At 40.0% G+C, this 17528-nt stretch overlaps 1 protein-coding gene across 1 annotated transcript in view; it reads left to right on the forward strand.

The window, feature by feature from the left end:
* Positions 1 to 17528, forward strand: part of si:dkey-112m2.1 (transmembrane protein 132C) — a 113718-nt gene that overhangs the window by 75633 nt on the left and 20557 nt on the right. Inside the window, exon 5 of the mRNA XM_061061602.1 lies at positions 10737 to 10926. Within this exon, the coding sequence (XP_060917585.1) occupies positions 10737 to 10926 (190 nt within the window). The remainder of the gene's footprint in view (positions 1 to 10736; positions 10927 to 17528) is intronic.

Below are 17528 nucleotides of genomic sequence, written 5' to 3' on the forward strand. Positions count from 1 at the left end.
CTGTGTGTTTATTGGTGAGAGATAGACAGAGTGAGAGACTTTTAGGACAGAAATCTACAAGTGACTCTAAAAAACTTTATTATTTTCAAGGTGACATGCTGTTGTAGAAGCTGTATGTAATAAGGAGCATTGCATAGATGAATAGTTGCACCCATAAGCAAGATTGAAAATACACTTCAGTCAACAAAAAAAACTGACTAATGAGAGGTTTTTTTTTTCAAAATAAGAATGATGAAATAAGCAGTTAACTATGCAATTTTTCCTTTAAGGCTATATTTGCCTTGTTATTCTTTTCTATGATGATACATGATACTGATACTTTGACATTCTGAGAGTGTTATTTGCGTCAATGTGTACAATAAATGTTCCATCGATCTGAGCTTTGTGACTGTTGTTGAACCTATACATCCAAACGTGAGGAGAGACAGGTGGTCATGTTTCCTAAAAGACCTGACTTCAAAGCACCACTCACAGCATTTAAAACGGGGTCATGATGTGGGGTCGATACCCTGGTGGAGCTGAGGCAATCCAACATCTCATGTCCCCTCGGTGAGAGATCGCTCAGTAAATCCAAACTGATCCCCAAACATCCAATTTAGAGAAATCTGTTTCAAAACTGCTGCCAAGCTTTCACTTCAGCTCGAACACAGTAAAAATCACACTTTGATGCTCGTGGCCGCCTGAGGATCTGCATCTCATCCACTCCACTCAGTCATGGTTGTTGCCACATGTCAGCCTGCATTTTTGTAGATTTTTTAAATCAGCGAATCACGATTACACCCTCTAAGGAGTTGTCTTACACAAATGATGATCTTATAAGGGCTTTACTATAAGCAAAGCACAGAAGATCTTAATTCATGTTCATCTTACTATAACTAAGCAGTCATTAGGAGGGTACTGAGGGCAAACTCTTACTCTAGTTAATGACCTATTAGCTTAAGACTTTGGTCATGTAGAGTAAGGTATTAAAATGTGCTTAATAATGACTAATAAGCAGCCAGTATGCTTCTGATTAGCATGCTAATAAGCAACTAGTTAATGGGGAATAATGTGACCTTAGTTTAAGTGTTACCTGAGCTTCAATATGAAACTGAGAATACAAATTAAACCATATCAGTACCTGTATCTGATCCCATGGGAACCAAAATTATGAACAGCCTGCACTCAATGATGGTACACAAAAGGTGTAACAGTTCATTTGAATACTGTTAACAGTAACACAAAGGATAATAGCCCATTCAAGTTTTTGTGTCTCAATTACATTCCAACATCAGGAAGATCAGAACATGCTACACAGCTCCTGGTACAGGCTCTTGTGATATCACGCATTCACTATTGCAACTCTCTACCTGCAGGTCTTCCTACATGCACTATCAAACCCCTGCAGATGATACAAAATGCAGCAGCACGACTGGTCTTCAACCTTCCTAAAAGAGAACATGTCTCTCCGCTGTTCATCTTCTTACACTGGCTCCCAGTTACTGCTCGCATCAAATTTAAAACTCTGCTGCTCACTTACAAAACAGCAACAAAAACACTTTAACTCTGTCATCCAGGTCTACACTCCCTCCCGCCCACTACGTTCTGCCAATGAAAGGCGTCTGATCCAACCTTCACAACAGGGTCCTAAGTCTCTGACTAGACTCTTCTCCTCTGTCGCCCCCCGGTGGTGGAATGAACTTCCAAACTCCATTCGATCTGCAGAGTCCCTCTGCACCTTTAAGAAAAAGCTAAAGACCCAGCTCTTTCATGAATACCTACTAACTTAATGATGAGGATGATTATGATGGTAATGACGATGGTTTTGGTTTTATAATGACAACTTTTAAGATGGTTTCTATACTGATTAGAGCTCTCAAGAACTGCTGTCAATGTTGTGCTTTGCCTCTGGTCACTTCCTGTCAGCACTTGTGTGTCCAATCGGACTCAAAGCTGATCGTTTGCTCTTTGCTTTTTCTAGATCCTTGCTTGTGTTGTTCTTACTCTCTGATGTACGTCACTTTGGATAAAAGAATTAGAATTAGAATTATCACTCATTATCTAAATGATGAAGGTTGTGCTGGTGTCTGCACACTTCCTGGCCTCCGGCTGTATTCTCAGATTTTCTAATCATGTTGCCATGTTTGGGTAAATTCTCTGTTTCTATCATGTTCAGTATAAAGCTCGCAGAAAATACAGTGCAGTTAGGGAGTAAACGAAAACACAGTGATGAGGTGACATTATGAACTCTGTCCGTGTCGTGGCTGCGTAGCTGCAGGTCTGACTGAAACAAACCGCATGTGGGGAAACGTAGATGGGTTGATTAGTTGGGCTGTGTCACTGCTGTTATATTTCCTTCCTTTCACCACTTTATTTGCATGAGCAACACACGCCCACTTTACTTTATTCTTCGCTGCCCTCTCTCTTGCTTGAGGTCACTGTAGGATACAGGAGGCAGCTGAACAGCTGAACAGTGACATCTACGGGCGTATACGTTTTTGTGATTACAGACATTTAAGGGAAACAAAATGACATTATTTATTAATTTAATGTATTGATGTGGAGCAGGGAAATTGAGAGAGTATCATGAAAACAGAATTTGCAATACTTTGCTGTGTCGATTATTTAACGGAGCCCTAGTCAAATTTCAAGAGATTTTAAAAATACAAACACTGTATATCTGTACAGATGTTACAAAAAAAAAATCATCCATCAGAATCCTTCTAAGGGGAAGACAAGTTAAATGTGGGGAAGGTGACATGGCAAGTTGTCTCTGTTCCCACAGTGCTGTGGCACATTAAGAGAACAAAAAAAAAGGAGGTAACATAAATGATGGGAGAATAGTAGTAAGACCAAACTAAAAATAGAGATGATAGATAGAAACATAAAAGAAAAAAAATCCAGCATGCATGATCAAACAGATTCCTCGCAAGCTACAGTACAAAAAGCCTGAATCACGAGGTTCAACAGTAGCAGGCAGAAACTGAGGGGCTAATAATGAAACGGACAACTTGATGTAATCCCTTGTCATCTCTGTGTGTGTGTGTGTGTGTGTGTGTGTGTGTGTGTGTGTGTGTGTGTGTGAGAGAGTAACAAGAAAAGGAAGAAGAGTGATATGTGGTGGAGAGTTTACACTGTGAGAAGAGATTAGTCACACTGACTTGATCTTATTGTCCAGGATAAGAGGATGAGCAGCAGAGCTCTCTGGAGAGTTTCACCAACACTCTGACAGCTCACAGGAATCAATGAGGGGATGGAAGATGGTGTTTATATTACAAAGACTGATCGTGACGACTTAAGCATGGCTCGTAACCAAATGTCATCTAGAGAGCAGTTTAAAGGTGATAATGATGATGTCACTCGGAGGCTCCAGAGAAAGATTTGAGAATATATCCATAAAAAACATGTCCCTTCAGACTTCTTTGACTCAGAGGATTTTAAAGGGGGAAGTATTTAAAAAATGTCTACCATTAGTTTATTGTATCATCATTTTTATTTGTTTGTTGTTGTTGACCCATTTGAGTAAATATCCATCAAACGTAAACGGGTTATTTTGCGTTTCATCAGCCTCTTGACATTTTCACATTATGATCTCTTTCATAATCCGTCTGTCATGTGTCAAAGTTTATGGCTTTGTAGACACATTCATTCCACACAGATGGAACAGGCATCACTGAGCAGAAACATGTTTGTGCAAAGTGTTTTATGAGAGCTGTCCATCTATTACTCACTATTTTAATGTGACTCATGAGACGTCTTTGAGGAAGAATTGGTGTTTAGATAATTGGATGACACAATTCCTCGCAAAAATGTTGAGCCATTTGTTCATTTCGTGATTTTTTTTTTGTGTGCCTTTTGTCAACTCTTATGTGTCTTTGTCTGGCCCATCTTTGTTGCTCATCAACCATCCTGAACTCAGCAGGCTTCCTATGGCCCTATACACCAGTCTATAACAACTTTCTCCCAAACCCTCTTGCAGCGGTAGAGGAACTGTGTTAGAGCGAGTCCTCCTTGTTTCAATCTGATCTCATTAGCATCATTGGTGAGAAGAGATAGACATTAGACCTGAAATAGTGACACTCATTAGGGAAGAGCCAGGACACACACACACACACTCACTCACACAACATGGTTTCTTCTGCATCGGGTCCTCATTTAAAATGTTTTTAAATATTCTGGATGAATCCCCGAGGGGAAATTCAAGTTCACACTCTTGCTACTCACACACTCAGGCTCAAAATACACACATGCATACTTCTACACATGCATTAAAGGAGAGATGTGAGAGTTGGGCTGCGTCACCAGAGCTGTGGTGTGTGACCTGGCACGTCTCCACCAAACTGACCAACTTCCATACTTTGGTTGGTACCGGGACTTGAACCAACCCAAGTCCCTGCAGGCTGAGCTACTGCCGGCCAAGATAAATAATCATTATATTCCAATAACATCCCACTACAACAGGCTAAATGGCCTCATTACATGCACACTCTAGTTAGTTTCTCCTGAACTACCGCAGTGAGGGGTAATCTCCACTATTAATGTGTTATGACCTCTATAACTACACTGTAGGAAGAAACACTTTGAGCTACTACGCTAATCAGGTTTCATTCACTGGAGATATCATCCAATTTTCCCTGAACGTTCTTTAAACCAATTAGAATCAAACATATTCCTGTTTGGAGAGACATGAGCTGCACAGCTGGGGAGGAAGAAGACCAGAAATAATTAAACAGCTGCAAAAGTAAATCATCTGCATAAACACATTTGAGAAGTAAAAAAAAAAAAAAAAAAAAAAAAGACAGAGCTTGAGTTCTATCTTAGTCTTAGTAGAAATCAGAACACCACTTGTGTGTCTGTACACATGGAGCTTAAGTCAAAGGTCAGTTAGCCAAGTAAAGCTCAATTAAGTATAAAAACTAAACGGCTATTAGTAGACAAAACATAAAGATGCTAGGTCTCATTAATTGAGAATTTGTTCAATCCATAGAAACAGAAATTCAACATGTTGCAGTTTCACTGGGAGTTCTGCAGAAGCGACTTCCTGTATGCTGTTGTCACCAGGAGTGACCAGCAGAGACGTCAATGAAACCCTTAGGTGGATGTTCAAGAAATATATTTATCACAAGTAACTCCATGCAAAACTGATTTCCACGTTTCTGTTTTCATCATTTTAGAAGATAACTTTAAAAGGTCACATATTATGCAAAATAAACTGCACCATATATCTTTTTAGAAAACACTAATATGAGTCCATAGCCTGTCTACAAATGCCCCTATTATGAGAAAAGTCCATCCTCTCAGTCTTCTCAGTCAAACAGGCCGTTTGAGAGATTTTCCCTTCATGACATCACAAAGGGCAGTAACCCCTCCCCCAGGTGGGTGACACTCCCACAGCTAGGTGTTTGTTCTGACCTCTGAGTCTGCCTTCTCACCGTAAACAATAGGACATGCTGCAAGAAAGCCCAAACCACATCCTCTTCCAGAGAGGGGCGTGGTCAGACACAGCTAATTTGCATTTAAAGATGTAGACACAGAAACAGCCTGTTCTGAGCAGGGCTGAAATAGAGGAGTTTACAGGCACGATTAAATACAGGATCAGAGTGGATTTATAGCATGAAACTTCAAAGGCATGTTTTGGTGACCTCTGTGATTTATTTAAACTTTTTGAAAAGGAGGATATTATGTTACCTTTAATGTTCATGAAATAAAGAGCGCCTGTTAACACTCTTCTTGTGGAAATACTTTTGGGTCAATGAACACACCACAGATAATGAATGATGGGTGTACGGGACCTCATGGAGTCTTAGCTGATCAGTTGCTACCAAATAAAACATGTGAATGACAACATGCAGGACTTTAGGTTCCTTTTATATATTTTAGACTGTCAAATAATTGTCACTTCATATTTTTTTTTCAAATCTTACAATTGAAAAAGAAGTTGTAGCTCACTCAGGAGACATGAAATAGATTTTTATCTTTATGTGAAGCCAGATGGCCAGCAGGAGTTTTCCATCCCACCTGCTGTCACAGCTGCTGTGTTGAATTTCTACTGCTCTCTCATGTCAAGATCCAATTATGGCTAAAGCAACTGCATACTGTTGTCCATACAAATTCACCATCTGTCTAAATTGTCCTGTTTCAGATAGGTCTATATGTCCACAGATCTTGGCTTTTAAAATGTGAGTGATAGCTCCATTTCTAAATTCAACATCATTGTATATTAACCCTTTGTGTCACCCGTGTTGTACACCAGAAATCTGACCACATAAAAAGTTCTCATGCAGCATTTTCTCTTCTTTTTTTTAATCATATCGTCACAATGAAGTACAAAATACTTTCCACTTTGTGGCTATGAAGTTCAATCCTTTTGTATTCTTGCCCCATAATAGAAAAAAATGTTTCATATATACCTGAATGAAGCTGTTTGTGGTATTCATATTAGTGCATGGAAACACAAACTGTACGCAGGCTCACAAACTGCCTCCCTCCCTCGCTTTCTATTGTTGGACTCACTTCTCTGTGTAGATAAAGATTCAGCTCTTTGATGCGTCATTGTTGTCAGAGCTAACCAAATCACTGCTGTGCATGAAAGGTAGCCCCTCAGGTCTCCAGAAAGAGACAGCAGACTTTTCTTTCTCTACCTTTCACAGAGCCAGATATCCACCGAGATGTTCAGAGTGAAAAGAAGAAAACATGGCTGCATGTTTAACACAGCTTTTGTGTTCCTCAGTGACACTTTTATGTCCCCGTTTTTCACCAAAAGGAATTTCATTCTGGTCCGTCTCTTTGTTGTTGTTATGCCACTTATTTCTGCTCAGAGCCTCTTAGTTACGACATGGTTTGTGTTTGAAATGTATCTTACAGAACACAAAGTCGCCTGTGTTTTTTGCCCGCCTTTTTCTGTTTGTGCTTTCACACACAACAATAGGACTGACAAATTGAGAAACCTCAAAAGCCGTGTCAGAATGACATGACCGATTTTTCACCTCATTTCAACACAAACTATGTTCATGGATTTTGTTTCTTTCGGCTTTTATATTCATTTCTGTAATCTCAGAAGAGAGTTTTCGTTTAATTTGGCCTTTTTCACCTTGTTTCCGTACTTTATTCTCCTGTAGAGCAAGAGTCAGACACAGAAACAGTCTCATGTGAGTGTGTTTAATTGTATGTAAATCACAGTGAGAAACGGGCACATGATTCTAAGACAAGCAGGAAGTTGGCTGACCTCTCCGACGGATGGGCTGCAGACATTCATCATCTCAAACACACACTGGGTGACGGGATGAGGGGTTAGAGAGAGAGAGAGACTGAACTCTTTTGGTGCAACAAAACACTGCAGGTGAGTCAGAGGATAAAGATAAAGAGAGGGGAAGAAAAAGGACACAAATAGAGACAAGAGAGAAAAAGACAGATTGAATAAGGGAGTGAAGCAGAGTTGTATTGTACTGTTCAGCACTAAAGCTCTGATTGTTTGCGGCTTTGGTGTAAAACACAACTGAACTCTCTGCTGCAGATCATTGATTTGTCTGCAATTGTTCACAATAAGCTTAAAACACATAATCACTGCAGTCCCTACCCCTGAGCACAGCATGTAGTCAGGGAGGAGGGGAAATCACAATGTAGCTAACTACAAAAAGAGTAAGCAAACGAAAAGTAAACCAATGGATGGACCTAAAATAAGACATTTTTAACTAATCAGTTACCTCAGGTTGAGCTTAAAACTTCAGTTTACTTTAAGAGTTCAATGTGAGCTCTCTGTTATTTTTTCTGCTTGGCTTTTAATGTTTAACTTTGATGAAGAGGAAATGAGCCCAGATATTTTTCAGCCCCTACTTGAAACGATGATTAAAAAGCGCAAACATCTTGTTTCTAACCTTAAAGCTGCATTCGTTTTTCTTGGTTTATGGTCGACACAGCATATTTTACAAATTCTGTTTTTTTACTGTAGTAAATACCAAAGCAGTTTTTGGACTGCCTTGTTTTCACACTTAGAAGTCTCAACAGGGTCAAAATAGCACTGTTTCTGACCTATAACTTAAAGATTCTACAATTCTACAATTCAAATTAGTGGACACTTTTATCCAAAGCGACATACATTAGAGAGAAAGTACAACACAAGCAAGGATCTAGAAAGGAGAAAACAACTTCACTCAGTGCAAAACGACAGCTTTTAGTTTGATCAGACACAAGTGCTGACAGGCAGTGCACAGAGGCAAAGCACAACATCGACAGCTGTTCTTGAGAGTTCTGATCAGCATCAAAACCATCCTAAATCTTCATTGTCATAATCAAACAAAAAAAACATCATCATCAAAATCATCATGAATATCATTAAGTGCATATATGACAGGGAATAGGTATTCATGAAAAAGCTGGGTCTTTAGCTTTTTCTTAAAGATGCAAGACACTCTGCAGATCGAATGGAGTTTGGTATTTCATTCCAGGGCGACAGAGGAGAAGAGTCTAGTTAGAGACTCAGGGCAATGTTGTGAAGGTTTGAGTAGATGCCCTGCATTGTCGTTAGTCGTTGGACGGTGTGTAGAACTGGATGAGAGAGTTTAGGTACGTTTTTTGCTGTTTTGTAAGCAAGCAGCAGGGTTATAAATGGTGGAGGGATTCATGTGCTCTTTTGGGTAGGTTGAAGACCAGTCGCGCTGCTGCATTTTGGATCATCTGCAATGGTTTGATAGTGCATGTAGGGAGTTACAATAGTCAATGTGTGATATCACAAGAGCCTGAACCTGAGAGGTGTAGACTCTGACAGGTAAGGTATGATCTATCTGATGTTGTACAGGGCAAATAGACATGACCGGGCATTCTAAGCCACTTGAACCTTAAGTGTTAGCTTATCATCAATCATGACACCATAGGTTCCGGGCAGACTTTGTAGGCATGAGTTTGGTTGTACTAAGCCCCCATGTCATTGTTTTAATAGATTTTAATACAATTGAGCTCTGTGGAACATATGTTATTTGGATAAATGTTAATTTGAAAAAGAAAATATGAACTTCCACCAGCCTTATCCCACAGCACAAACATCAGAGCCGACTAAGTCAGTACAACTGTTTCACTCCTCTGTTGTCAGACAGAGTTTTAACTCAACAGAGCTCACTGTGCGGCCACATTCACACCCGACATTCACCTCTATCACCCAGAGTCAGCGCTCCTCTGTGGTATTTGGAAACACATTAAGTATAATTCAGAACATTACCCACTGAAACTAAAAAGCTTTTTTCAGCCTGAGCCAGACTTTCCATTCAAGCTATTTTTATCCACAACGATTTTCATCCTCTAAGCTTTTATCCCTTCAACTTTTCTACCAGAGAGGATCTTTACATCTCAGCTTTGAAGTGAGGCTGGCCTCTGAAGTGAGAACTCATAAAGAGGGGGAGTTTTAGATACAAACTTAGCCAATAGATGTTCAAGGGAAATCTTGGCTCTTCCCGCTAAACACCCCCTCCTTATGCTCAGTTTGGGCTCTCTCCAGACTTGTTGAAAATGTGACAACTAGAAATCGAACATACTGCACTAAGAAATATAGATATACAGTATAAAGAGTAAATATGCCTCGAGAGAACTTTAAACTAAAGCCTAACACATTCATTTATTTCCTCTTTCAGTTGCCTTAAACTTTGGTGTTTACTTCACTTAAATATGTCGCACAATATGTGAGCACATTTTAGATCTCTGAGGTTGAATTTTATTTCTGAGAAAAAAAGTGCCTGTGTGTGGAGGTGTTGCATCCAGATCTTACTGTTACAAAAATACCTGAGGGAGAGGCAGCAGCAGCTTAATCCCACCACAGCACTCCAGCAAGTCGAATATGTTTGGAGAATCTTGAATTCATTGGGGTTTTTTTTTCGGCTTTGTTTGCATCCCCATCAGCTGAGAGAAAATCACTTTGCAGATGCAGTGTTTAAACACATGAATGTGATACCGTAAGTGTTGGGCATGTTACTGAAAATGAGTAACTTATCTCTCTAACAGCTAGTTTAGTAGAAGCGTGTTGTTGTTGTTGTTTAGCTTGATGCTTCATTCTTTTGAGAGAATCTTTCCTTCCTGCACACAGACGACAACTCACTGCAATATCTTGTGGTTTAACTCGAGCAGAGGAAAATATTGTCTGTATTTCCGAGACAGAAAGCTGAATGATCACCTGCCTGTGTTTGTTTACGACGCGCAAAGTTCTTTCTCCTAGGATGCTAACTGTGCTAGCGTTAGCGTAACCTTATCCGCTTGTTGACGGCTGTTTCCCAAAAAGTAACGAGTAAAGAATGCTTTTCAATGTAAGTAATTGTAACGCTGTTAATGAATCTGGAAAGTAACTAATTCATTAGTAGATACTGCAAATAGTGGTGTTACAGCAACAGCTTAACCATCCACTACTGATAAATTATTAGTTTTCATGGCTGACTGAAATATACACTTCATTCTCAACTGCTGCTCTTCAGTTTCATCCAGAAACATCAAACACTCATCTTTATATATATGATGATTAATTTACTTTTGACTTTTTCCTATGTATATATACCAGGCTGTCTTCATTTCTGACTTTTTGCACTTTAGTTCAGTTTACCTTATTTGAACTTGTTTATTTTCTCTCTACTTTTCATCCCTTTGACTCCAACTTAATTCCCACCGTGTAATTTTTTCTGCTTTTCCGCTGCCTCCTATCTTACTTTTCTATCTCTTTATTTTCCCACCTCTTTTATCTAAATCCTCTCTTGACACACGTCTCCCTCTCTCTCTCTTTGCAGAGCGGAGGCAGCAGGATACCAGCGAGTGCTGCAGGTGGACCTGGAGGTGAATGGGCTGATGATGAATCAGGGGGGACGGGAGGTGACGTGGCAGGTGGAGTATCCGCTGACCCGGTCCGTGACCAGTGAGGTGCCGATACTCATCCGCCTGGCACCGCAGGACCTGGGTGGCATCGTGCCATTAGCCATGGTAGGTCAAGCTTGTATTCAGCTTCTATATATGTTAAAACAGTCATTGCGGTTATGTAAAGTCTGTAATAATAAAGATTAAGGTAAGATTACAACATGAAACTGAGAGTCTGCAGGTCTGACAAAAAGTTTCCTTATCCTGCAGAAGGATTGTCAATTTTGAACAGTCAGTTGTTGTGTTCACGTTGTAACTCAACCAAATGAATTTAACAATGAACTTCAACCCTTTTTGGAACCAGAGATGAATAGGCAATTGGAAATGTGTGTCGACCATACAAGCATACAATTATTTTGTGGACACAGGCTTTGAGTTTAGTCTGTCGCAAGGCTGGTATTCATGGCAGCAAAAACAAATGTCAAGGAGGTAGGTACAAAGTTTGTACAAAGCTGAGGCCTGATCTAGTGTTGTGGTCTGTGAGTCTGTGGACACTTTATTTTATAGAACAGACTGTTCCCTGGGAAGACTCAGTGAAGGAAGCATATATGAAAGGAAAAAAGCTTAGGGTTCTTACTCTCGACACAATGATGCCAAAATGGACTTCATGATGATTTCAGCTTGAAATGCTTTTTTTAATTAGGACAACTTGATTTACTTTTACCGTTTACTGTATAAACCCAAGTACTATTTAGAACTGTCCTATTTGTAGTGCTATGGAAGTCAACTTTGCTGTGATCAAAGAGGTGATTGGTTCTTGATTAATTGGACCCGGCATCCAGCTGTGTAGTGACCTTGCTCTTTGTACATCTTATTGAACGGAACTTGTCGGCCTACAATCAGTCTAACAAATGCTCTGAAGGCAGCCTTGTTCCAAAACCTGTCAACATCTATTGTGATATGAACCAAATAAACTAGTGAATTGTAAGTTCTGAAGTTAAGATTACTGCCTTTTTGGAACTGAGGCAAAGCACACTAATGCAAATCCTCATTGCTGAAGCCCAACCTCTCCCTCCAACTGAACTACTTTTATCTGTTAAAAAAGCCAGGCCCAAGTATATATAACCACTAGCTTTACCTTTTTAATAGTCAATAATCTTTGAATTGGCTTTCAGATCTCGCTGACTGAGAAGTTAATAGAGTTTGGATTTAAGCAGTCCAAACTTGGTTTTATTGGCAAGAGGCTTCATGGCGCTAATTGTATTGTGATAATGACTATGTGTATTGTTATTCAAAATGAAAGAAAAACATTCAGCATGCTGCGAATAGATAAAAATAGTTTGAATATTTCTTGTTGATAATTGCCAGCAATTCATACATTTTCATAAGGCAGTTTGTGGAGGCAACAATTAGGCACTGGTTTATGGTTTCTGGCCAGTAGAGGTTTACTGACACTTTTGAAAATATTTCTAAACTCTTTATGTTTTTCTAAAAACAACAGTTTTTTGTGCAAACACATTAATTATAGGGGCGCTGGTGGCGCAGTGGTTAGTGCATGCGCCCCATGTATGGAGGCCATGGTCCTCCAATACCCTACTCTCTCTCTTCCTGATTTCCAACTCTATTCTCAGTCCTATCTCTTTTCTTGCACAAAAAGGCAAAATATAAATCTTATCTTATCTTATAAAGCTTCTTTTTTTTTTTTTTGAGAACTGATGATTCATTTTTCACCTTCAAACAATCAGTCACACAGACTCTTGTTGGCCATTATAACTGCATACAAGGATCAAAATTAGATAGATTTGTATGACACTTACATCAAGAACTCATAAGGATGCTTATTTTGTGGCTGGACCATTTCATGATATTGGTTCATTTCTTAACATGCTGCATTTTTGCAGAACCCCTGCATTTGGATGAGTTATTTAAACTTGTTCTCATTGCAATTATCCTTGCTTCAGAAATATTTAATGTATCCTCACATTCAGACGGAATACATTGAAAGAGATCACTGCACTTATCAGAGAAGATTATTAATGCAGTACACTTGAGAACAAGTAGAATTTGTATTGGAAACAGGCTGAAACCTCTATCAAATTCATTTGTTGGTATGTGTTAGAGAATTCTTTTTTCTGGTAGGGTACCTTTTAAAGACCTTGGTACCTTCAGAAATTCTTTGATTGAGGTTCTCTTTCAAATGCATTTGATAGCATTTCAAGTTTGATAGCATTTTGCTTGTACTGTCCTAATATAATAATGCCAATTAAGACTCTATTAAGGAATAGAGAGAGAAAACTGTTACCTGTTACCAACAAGGTAGACAAAAGAAAGACGGTGAAAGGGATTCATTAATGGGTTTTAAAGATGGAACATGAAGAGATCATGCCAACTGTGTGTGCTAACTTCATTACATCCCCCTAGAATTTCTCATCACTCTCTTGTTGTGCTGTGCCTCTCGGTTGGCTCATTAGAAGAGTAAGCCAGTGTGGCCCCCAAAGCTCTTTACAGTACATCCCAAGTGCTGTCATTAGGATTATATTTATAGCCTCTGAAACTCGCTCCATTGCAAATTCAACAACATTAGCTTCTTCTCACAATCCAAGAACATTATACAAAGGGCTATTAGTAGTAAGCTCAGTGTTAGCTTGTATTATTTCTCTTGATAGACTGTTGAAAAATGGACAGCAGAATCAGTCAGATGTTTGTCCTCTATAGGCAAAAAAGAACAGAGCACTCCTCATATCAGTTATTTTACACACAGTGCTATCACAGCATCAGGACTGGCTAGTTGTACCCAAGCAGGCTGCCATCAATCACTCTGTCATGCTGTCAGGAACTGTATTTGCAAAATGTCCTGGCAGAGTGCTAATAGGCTGTGCAGTGAGGATATCCACCAGCATGCTAAGTGCCCTGAAGGCAGCATTAGACATCTGCATCATGTAGCCACAATGCCCTTTATAGCTAAAATAAGTCATCTTGTGTATTTACAGGCCTCTAATTTACTTTTCACCCCAGTTGTTTTCTTGCAGTAGGAAACCAACAAATGGGAAGACAAACAAGGGAGCAATTAAAGAAAATGTATTTAAACCCAATTTATTTTGTCCAACGTTCTTAGTCAAACATATGCCTGCATTATAGCCAGACTGCGTCTGGAGTTTTGATGAGTTCCTTTGGACCAATCAATTCATGGCAACACTGTTTCTAAGTAATCTCAACCACTTTAATATATTTTGCATCCTGCTTGTTTATAATAAGGCCTGCAACCAATGACAAATTGCAATATAAATTAATGTCTCCACCAATCGATTATGTGTTAAACCAGAAATGTTGCTGGAATGCCAGGCTCATTTTGAGTGCTATTTTATTAAATAAACACAAGACACTTGTGCCCTTAAGAAAGAATAAGTGTTCAGCAAATAAACCCCTCATCCGAATAATAACTCTTAGACCTACTGGTAAATTATAAAACCTACCTATTGGCTCTTAGTTGCCACCGCCACCAAACCGATATTACCTATCCACATGGCCCCTATTGGCCACCTAATTAAACCGTGTAGACTGATGGGCAGCAAGAGCCAGGACATCAACGGGGTCATCAAGTTGGAACCACACTTGTGTTTTGTCCAATTAGTCCCATGCACGACAGCTAGGGGAGGCTGGACAATGAGCTCCAATGTCCGAGAGCCACCCCCCCTCCATGCTAGCTCCCACCGCCCACCATACCTACACACAGGACTTCTATGTCTTAACTTCTCCACCACATGGCCATCAGAGCCCAAACAGCATCTCCACTGTCAACAGACCTAGGCTCTATACATGCAAGCTCCAGGTAGAGACAACGCTGATACTATCTACCCAACCACCTGGCCCCTATTGGCCACACAACTTCATTAAACCAATTACAAGATTACTTCCTCGTCAATGTCCTGTTGACTGTGAATGTCACTGCACGACTTTATGGGCTGTGTCAATAGAAACAGTCCACCTACAATTACAGAGATGGATATTACATTAGGGTTGCAGTGCAAAGATGAATGGATGTTTCAGTGGTGCAAATACCATGCAAACTTGTATGTAGATATTAGGAGAGGAAAAAAAAGTGTCAATGTCAAATGACTCATCCTTCACCATATTATCCACAAAGAGGTGAGTCCATTTAATATGCACCAAGGTGAGTGTACAAGCCTAAGTGCCTCTACAGTAAGGGGGGGTCAGGGGGGGGTGAGTGTCTGTTATACTGTGGGGGACACTTAGCCAGTGTGGTTATAGGTCCACTTATCCCTGTAGAGTTAATTCTTATTCCATATAATAAAAGATTTCCATCCAGATGGAAGGGGTCCTATTTTAGTATAACAGTTCTCCCATTCATTTGGCACACCAAGTTACTGAAACATAATCCAATGTCAAGACTGGATTCTAGCTTGCATACAGTCAAAATGAACAACCTTTGATCCACTGTAGTTGCTCTGCAGCTGGAGTAGGAGTCTCTTCAGGTCCTAAGTTCAGTGTTGCCTTAAAATAATAAAAAACATTCTGTATGCATGTCCTCTGTACTGTAGACACAGAAACTTTATTCACTCCTGCCACCCAACATCTCTCTCTGCTGACTCAGAGCCTGGGATGCAGCTTCTATGAATGTCAGTCAGGCTTTACTTTGAAGCTAAGCCTGTCCATTCTGTAAATTGTTGTTTGTTATTTTTTTTGCTGGCTTTCCTTCCCTCACCCTTCTCCACACAATCAGTCTAGTTCAGGATATTTTTATTTGGTCAGTGGGGGCCCGAGTCCAGCACAGAGCAGCTCAACTGGCTTGTTCTAATGAAATGGCCTCTGGGAGCAGGATGGGTAGGGGATCCCGTTCTGTGTCCTCGTCCCAACCCGTCCACACAGACAGGTTTTAGCAGGGGCAGCCGATTCACCACTGCTGGCATTCACTCGCCCAATGTTAAAGAGTGAGAAAGTATGTGGAGGGAAACCAACGGAGGCTTAATATATAATCTCATTAAACGATTTCAAAGATCACAGTGCAGTCAACGGAACAATCCAATAGAATATAAGAAAACCAGCGTATGTAATAGATCAATATCTAATTAATGAGGAGAGTATAAATCACTGCTGCTTTCGATTAAAGAATCAATAATGGTATTTCTTACTCCTGGTCATGGCACAGTGCCCCTAAACTGCCTACAACTCTTTACTTGCTAATGCCGCAATTATAGTTGCTTTCCCAATTTGAAAAACAAATGGAGACACTGGAACTAATTCGGCATATTTGATCCATAGCAGGTTAAACTAACATACTTTATTTTTAGAACATTTAGTGTGAAGCTTGAGGGCAAAAGAGACAACAGCCTCTTTTGCAAATAATATTTCCAGTATGGTGTAGTGTCTCTTCATCAAAGCTCTACTCTCTTAAAAAAAGAAAAAACCTCCCCCACATTTAGTTAATAAATAAAGTTCTGCACCCTTACATGACTGACATCTTGCTTCATCGTTGGAGTAGTTTTCCATCGTTCTGCCTGTTTCATCACATCCCTCGTCATTTCACTCGTCAGCACCTTGCTCAAGCTTCTTTCTGGCTTCATCATTTTACAGAAAAAAAAAACTTTGCTCCTGTGCCTTTTCTCCCCAGTATAACAGTAAAAGGACTCTGAATCCCATGAACATAGCTCTCCCCTGCTGTTGTATTAGTCTTTCTGAGAAAAAAAAAAAGAAGAGAAAAGGTATATATTGGAGAGGATTCCCCTGCCCTCGCTTTCATTTTATCTCCCCCCTATAGGCTGGGAGAACTGATGTTCACATTTTGGTGAGTGGCAGAGAGAGACTGTATACAGTAAGTGCTGTGGGGGGGGGGGGGGGGGGGGGGGGGGGGGGGGTTATTGATAATTGATGTGAATTGAAAAGCTAGGAGTGCTGCAGTGGCAATATAAACCACACTCAGAAGTGCTCTAGGCTACAGGACCTGTGAGCTTACTCTCATTCTGAGCTGGTTAGTGAAGAGTTGAGCTGTGTTCTCTCTGCGGTTCACTGCCAGCTGTTGGGTCAATGAATGAATTTCTACATTACTGACCAGGGTTAGAGGCTTGATCTACAGTATAGGCTGAACATATTGCAGGTATGTTCTTCACCTTCTACTCTTTGCCCTTCGAATAGATGCTGTATTTATCATTAGTCGGCTGCACAAGCTTCCTATCTGGTTCAATATGTACTGTAGTTATGGGCCTATTATACACATAAGAACATTATGTGCCTCTGTTGTAAATGGCTGTACACTGCTTTGTGTACACAATGTCTGACTAGATTTAATTATCTGTCTATTTCCATTATTACTAAGAGAGCACCTTTTTTCTCCCTTTTTTTTTTTTAGCTCAACCAATCACAGCTTCTGAAAAAAATGTGTCATACTGTACCTAGCAATGGGGTCAACCACGCCTCCTCACTGAGACAAAAGTTCATCTCTTCCTTGCTCAGAGTTGCTCTATGTTCCTAACTCACTCCTAAACTAGAAATAATAGCTCGGATTTTTTAAGCTAAGTTAGGAGCGCTCAGAGAGGATTCTCAGAATGTTTATGGATACAGGCCCTGGACAATCAACCACAAGTTAAGGGTTACTAAGGGCTCAAATATACTTGCTTTTGAACTAGCCTTTTCCGTGAAGCCTATGAATGTAAATGTTCACATACTTGCCTATGTACAACGTGTGTTACTGGATGATTCCTCGAGAGGGAGCA

Source organism: Labrus mixtus, chromosome 17 (genome assembly GCF_963584025.1).
Source record: "Labrus mixtus chromosome 17, fLabMix1.1, whole genome shotgun sequence".
Lineage (NCBI taxonomy): Eukaryota > Metazoa > Chordata > Actinopteri > Labriformes > Labridae > Labrus > Labrus mixtus.